The 6,469-nt window shown below is 59.2% G+C and overlaps 1 protein-coding gene across 6 annotated transcripts in view; it reads left to right on the top strand.

The window, feature by feature from the left end:
* The first annotated feature begins 1,018 nt into the window (after positions 1 to 1,018).
* PRODH (proline dehydrogenase 1) overlaps positions 1,019 to 6,469 on the top strand; it is a 21,063-nt gene continuing 15,612 nt past the window's right edge. Inside the window, exons 1-2 of one of the 6 annotated variants that reach the window (XM_070626749.1) lie at positions 1,019 to 1,334; positions 5,834 to 6,042. In XM_070626749.1, coding sequence (XP_070482850.1) covers positions 1,065 to 1,334; positions 5,834 to 6,042 — 479 coding nt within the window. In that variant the 5' untranslated portion in view covers positions 1,019 to 1,064. Of the gene's footprint in view, positions 1,335 to 2,939; positions 3,595 to 5,833; positions 6,043 to 6,469 lie in introns of those variants that run through there. The other 5 variants (XM_070626747.1, XM_070626750.1, XM_070626752.1 and 2 more) reach the window with 5 other exon arrangements.

The raw sequence follows: 6,469 nt of genomic DNA, 5'->3' as shown, positions 1-6,469 counted from the left end.
AGGGTGTCCAGTGCACTAAGGTGCATGGAGCACCTGGTGAACCAGGTAGGCAAGGAGGGTGAGGCAGGGAGTGAGGCTGCCCCCACAGCCACATCCAGCACCTGTGGGGGTGCAGGAGTGTCCTCAGGAGATGCACCGGGGGTGGAGGGGTGAGTGATGGGGACGTGGGCACTAGGGCAGGCAATCAGGGCAAGTCCCTCCCAGGAGGTGATACCTGGCACTCTAGCAACAGGTCACTCACAATGTTGGAAGGAAGGGCATCCGAGGTAGAGGCAGAGCGTGGGAAGGCCTTTAAGAGTGAAGAGAGGTCCGAGCGCAGTTGCAAAGCAGGTGGCTTTGCTATCAGCCCCAAGGGTGGCACTGAGGGCCTGTAGGGAAGGCTGCAAGGGGCATTGGAACCATGCGGGCTGTAGGAGTTCCACAGGGAGCCTGGAGGTCCGCGGCTGCCTGTTGGGCTGGCGGTGGGGCTGGGAAGACGGGGAGACGTTCAGAGTTGGACAAGCTCCTAAGGGGCCTCCTTCCCACAGTCGCGCTTTGGGCCCAGGGGAGAGGACGGATGGCTTCCCACACGCCCTTTAAATGAGAGAAGGGGGACTGCCTTCTGGCCTTCCCGGATTCTCCGCGGAGAGTTCGTGGGCTCAACGACCAGGGAGGAGCCCAGGTGTGCAGGTGTGCCATGGAGCTGACCGGCGGGCTCACCTGGCCAACTGGGCTACCTGGGAGGAAATCCTACACCCGATCGTCCGCTCAGTCCCGGGAGCGCGGGATCTCCTGCGGGGAAGGCGGAGCTGGGGGTGAGCAGCCAAGGACACAGGGTTTGGCTCGGGGGTGTGGCCACGGGCTGAGAAGGAGGATTTCAGGCGCACCTGGGGCTTCTCGGTGGGCGAGGCCTCCAGGGAGAGGCGTGGCTGCAGGGCGATGGGCGGGGCTTCCCGAGGAGCGGGCGCGGGGGCAGGGGCGGGGTGGGGCGGAGCTTCCCGGGGAGCGGGCGTGGCGGAGCGCGGGGCGGAGCCGACGTGCCGGGCGTACTTAAGCAGCCCCGAGACGCGCGCGGCCGCCCCACCATGGCTCTGAGGCGCGTTGTCTCCGCGCTGCGCCCCGGCCCCGCCCGCCTCGCCCGGCTGTCCACGGCGCCCGTGACCCGCGAGCAGCCCGCGGGCCCGAGGGCGGTGCCGGAACCCCGGGAGGCCGAGGCCGCGCGGCCGCCGGTGCCCGCCGTGGACTTCGGCAACGCGCAGGAGGCGTACCGCAGCCGGCGCAGCTGGGAGCTGGCGCGCAGCCTGCTGGTGCTGCGCCTGTGCGCCTCGCCCGCGCTGCTGGCGCGCCACGAGCAGGTGCGCGGGCGGGCGGCGGGCGGCGGGCCGGGCGCGGCTCCTCTGCCCATCCCGGGACCCTTCGGAAGTTTCCGAGTGTAAAGCGGGGGCCCCTTGAGCGTCGCCTGTTGGGGGGCAAGTCAGCAAGGAAAGTGTTTCCTGCACTCCCTTTGGGCCGTGAATTTTGCTACATGTCAGTTACCACCAACTAAAAACAAAGACCAGTTTAATTTTTAAGCTATATACCCCTTGCAGTAATACAAAATTGTCACCTGAAATTTAAAATTAGGTGTCCTCCATGTTGCCCCCAGGGAAGTCTTGATATCGAACCTGAAGTGAGTTCCCTCACCCTGGGCGCAGCAAGCCGATCTCTGACGCTGGGTGTGGTGGAAGAAAGCAGGAATTTTATGGCAAAGCGCTGAGCAAGCAGAACCGGCAGCTAACGGCTGTCATTCCAAACTGCCCGAAAAGCTACAAGCAAGGGTTTTTATTTGGGGTTTTAGGTAGGGCAGGGGGAGCATATGGCCTTGGGGGCTGAAGTTGTAAGAGTCCACCGCACAGGTGTGACTCTGTGTGTTGCACGCGGGGGATTTTCAGTCTCTGACGTCTAAAGTTTACAGTCAGTCACTTCAGCTTTTCAGTGTTCCTGGGAGATGCTTAGTCAGGCAGGGCTGTCAGCAAGTTCCTCTCTCGTCAGCGGTCCTCCTGCTGTTCTGCGCAGCAGGCTCGGAAACTTGGGTTATTTTGTTTCCCATGTTAACCTTGTGGGTACAGGTCCAGTTTCACCCTAATCCAGGGAAATTTTAACTCCTGCATCCCGTTTCGGTTTGGTGGTAATTGAAGGGCTCATGGCCTAGGACTCCAGAGTTCTGGGAGGCTGTGGCCCGAGGGCTCCCCAGACATGGCCACTTCTAAAAGACAGCGTTGGGGGAAAAATGGGAAGCTGCTGAAACACCCAAATTTAAAAGTTTAACTTGGTAACAAAGTGTGAGGGCTTTGGGGAAAGTAAAGAGCAGAACACCGTTTTAGCTCCTGTCAGTTGGAGATATAGGGGTGATAGTTTTTTCAAGGTGTTCCTTGGGGACAGTTCGCAAGGGTCCGCTTGTCGGTGCCGAGGGTCTGGAAGGCTCCTCATGCAGGTGGTGTTGGTTTCTCAGGTGAGACCGTACTGAGGGCATTGTGCTGCCTCCCTCTGCCCCTGGGGGAGGTTGGACGAGAAGGAGCATCCAACCAGGTCCCAGGCTTAGGTGAAGGCTAGGCCATGGCAGGTGGGAGGTGAGGGCAGAGCCCCCCCAAGTCAGCGTCGGGCGGCTTTGAAGGAACTGTGAGGTCAGCAGAGCTACTGGCCTCGATTCCTCCCAAAGCTTCCTGGACAGATTCAGATTCGGAGCCGAGTGTGGGGGGAGGGGTGGAGGAGGAAGAGGCTGAACTGGGGAGGGAGGGGGAGAGGGCTTGGAATGGACCAAATTTCTCTAGGTGCAGCAGTGAGTTTTCTCCGGTTTCAAAACAAGCGGGAAAGCCAGCAGAGCTGGGGGTCCTGGGCTGCTGTGGGAGGGACGTGTCAGCCCCACTCTCTCTGGGGTGCCTGCCCGGGACAAGTGCCAGAGCGCAGGGACCATGCTGCGGGTGCCTGGAGGAGGTGAGAAGCTCTCGTTGTGTCCCTCTTGTGCCCTAGGGATGCCTCAAGGAGCGCCCTAATGGTGTGAGGTGCTGTGTGTGCCCCCTGTGGGACCTGTTCTACCGTTGTGATTGCTGTTGGTCCCACTGGTGACAGTGGCCTCGGTGCCTGGTGATGGAGGACATGGGGCAGGGCCAGACTGCAGAGTTCTGGGCCACCCAGCAGAACCGCTGGTCCTTCCCCGCCCTCTGGCCTGCGGTGAAAATTCCTCCTGCTGAGCCAGGGCCGGTCTGTGCATTTCCTGTCAAACCTGCTCCTGGCAGGTAGTGTCAGCCCGCAGGAGCCTGGTGTGAGCTACTATGCTGTCTGCGGACCCAGTGGGGGCCCACGCTTGCCAGAAGGCAGGCCTTTTTAAGAAGAGTTTAGAAAATCCAGGTCTTCCCTGACAGGTTTCTGTGCTTGGGTGTGAGCCGGAGCAGAAGCCGGTGAGTGGGCCCGTGGGGCAGGGCAGAAAACCAGCAGAGAACTGGCCGTACCTGTTCTTGCTCTGCAGGCGTCTTTCGTCTTTCGCAGTGGAAATGACAGGAGGTGTTACCCTTGCAAGTTTCTCGACCTGAGAAGAATGCCCCACCTGGAGAAGGGCTGAGGCTGCCCTCGTCTCAGGTAGTGCCACCCGGGGCACACCTGACACCAGGATGGTTTTAAAGGGGCTGCTTTGCTCTGAGTTGGCTTTCGAAGTGCCAGCCCGCCCCGTGTGCTTCCGCACCCCTCTGTGACAGGCCGGCCTCCCCTTGCCAGGGAGGCTGAGAGGGCGAGTGACTGGCTCGGGGACTTGGGTGGCCGTTCCCTCTGAGCCCTGCCTCCTCTTGGGGAGCAGGTGGTCAGCCCAGGTGCAGGATGTGTGAGAGCTTGCTAGCCCATGCCCTGGGCCAGATTCCAGCTGCTGTCTTTGTTCAGTTAGTGTTGGCTGTGGCTGCTTCTGCACTACAGCGGTAGAGTTGAGTAGTTCTACCAGAGGCCGCATGGCCTGCACAGCCTAAATTACAGTCATGCGCCCCATAATGATGTTCTGGTCAACGGTGAACCGCATATACAAAAGGGTCCCGTAAGATTAGTACCACAGAGCCTAGGTGTGTAGCAGGCTGTAGCACCTAGGTGTGTGTAAGTATGCTCTGTGATATTCAGATGACATATTCCCTAACGATGCATTTCTCAGAATGCATCCCCGTCATTGAGTGATGCACGACTGTGTTTACCATGTGGCTTGGCTGGGAAGGTTTGCCAGCCCGAGAGTAAGTCACCCACTTCACGGTGTGTTTCTGACAGTCCACAGAGCTGACGTGTGTGGTGTCAGGGGTTCTTTTCTAGAACCAAATGATGGTTTTCAGGTCCCCAGTTCTGCCTTGCCTGCCACTGGGTGATCCTTGATCTGTTTAAGACCTGGCTTTTCCTCTGGCCCCTGGGCTCCCTGAGTTTGGGCCCCAGCTCAGGGCGAGATGGGGAGGAGGCCTGCCCGTCTCCCATGTTGGCACTTTCATTTTCGTTTTCTAATCCTCTTTATAAAAACAACAAGATGCGAGAAAATCAGACACAGAGGCTGCAGTGAGGCGGAAGTGATGGCCTGGAAGCCCTTGTCCTTGGGGCGCCCGAGGTGTCCCTGCTGAGTGCCAGCCTGCACCCAGACCAGTGTGGGCCGCTCAGGATTGCTTTGGGCTGAGGGTGTTTGACTTGCTCGTACTTTTGCTTAGACTAGAGATTGTTCCCTGACACCCTGATCCCAAGAGACCTACCCCCCAAGAAAGGGGATTCTGTGAGCCGTCGGGCTTGAGAGACCTCCGCTTTCCTGTCTTGGAGCTGGAAGTGGCAGGCAGGGACGCAGGTGAATTCCCAGACAGCTGGTGGGCGTGCCCTCCCATCAGTATCCCTCCCAACCCCAGGGGCCTCTGGTTGTCCTCATTCCTTCCTGCCCTGTCTGTCCCCGCTGCAGGAGCTCCATGTCACCCCCCTCTCCTTGGCATGCACCCCTCCCCAGATCTAAGTTAGCAAACACATCCCACCCCCACCCGCCCTGGCAAGTGCTCCCTCATCCCGCATTCTGAATCAGTCAGTGGATCACTTGCTCCTTCCTGTTTCGGGGTCTCTCCCCAACTAGGCTGTGAGTTCCTTACCTTTTTTTGTTCAGCTTAGAATTGTGCTGGGCATGAAGTAGCTGCTCGGGACATTTGAATGAACGATGGCAGAAATTTGGCATGTGGCAAAATGTGATTGGAGGAGAAAGCTGAGTAGTTTATGGGCAGCTGTCTTCACGAAGGGCAGATCCATCGGAGCTGCTGGTCCGCTGTGGCCCTAGATGACTGTACCAAGTCCCCACTGGTCCCAGGGTGGGCTGTCATCTCACAGACCTTTGTAGCTGGTCACCTGGCTGATCGTCAGCCTGTGCCTTGCTGCCGCTGAACTTGCACGCATTCTGTGCTGTGGACGTGTTCATCAGTTCAGCAGCCATTGGAGGGCCGGCCCTTTGCCAGGCGCTGAGGTCTGGGTACAGGGGATGTTATGAACATGCCCATTGCTGTCCCTGGAGAGACCAGCCTTTCACTTCTTTATCCACCAAGTCATGGTCAGGCCCCCGCTGTGGCTGCTGGGGTCACCTGTGAGCGTGCAGGGAGGGAGGCAAGAGTGGCCACCCGGCATGAGGAATGGGTGATTGACAGTTGCTGCAAGCAGAGAAGCAAGCTGCTTCGGGTGGTCTCCACTATAAAATCAAGGCTGGGAGCCAAGTGTGGCCCTGGGGAGAGCATGTCATGGCTTTGTGGTTGGAGTGAAGGGGCTGGGAAGCGGGGAGTCCAGCTGGGGACAGGGGAGTCCAGGTAGCCCAGGACAGGCGCTTCCTTCTGCCTTTCAGCTGCTCCTTCTCGCCAGGAGGCTTCTGGGGCAAAGGCTGTTCGACAAGCTGATGAAGATGACCTTCTACGGGCAGTTTGTGGCTGGCGAGGACCAGGAATCCATCCAGCCTCTGATCCAGCACAACAGGGCCTTCGGCGTGGGCTCCATCCTGGATTATGGAGTGGAGGAGGACCTGAGCCCCGAGGAGGCAGAGCGCCAGGAGATGGAGTAAGGCCTGCACCGGCATCCAGTGGGAACCCCAGAGAGCCCTGGTGGCCAGCGGCTGCCTGCCACCTGGACGAGGAGCAGCCAAGGCTAGCAGACCCTGATGACCAGTGGCCCTCCTGGGCTCTGCCTGGGCTTCTTGCATTTTTGCGCCATGAGGACAGTTCTGGGCTTTCCCGGGAGGCCTCGTGTGCACGAGGCCAGAGGAGGGGTGCGGATGAAGTCGGCAAACCACAGTCCACAGCCTGTCCGGCCTGCCTTCCTGGTTTTGTGCAGTCTGCAGGCTGGCTTGTACATTTCTTAAATGGTTGAAACAAATCAGAACCAGGATATATGGTGATAATGTGAAAATTATGTGAAATTCAAATCGCTTTTGCCCTGCAGGGCAGAGTTGGGTAGCTGTGGCAGACACCGTGTGGGCCACAAGGCC

The sequence above is a fragment of the Equus przewalskii genome, chromosome 7 (assembly GCF_037783145.1).
Source record: "Equus przewalskii isolate Varuska chromosome 7, EquPr2, whole genome shotgun sequence".
NCBI lineage: Eukaryota > Metazoa > Chordata > Mammalia > Perissodactyla > Equidae > Equus > Equus przewalskii.
This window is presented reverse-complemented; position numbering and strand designations above follow the sequence as displayed.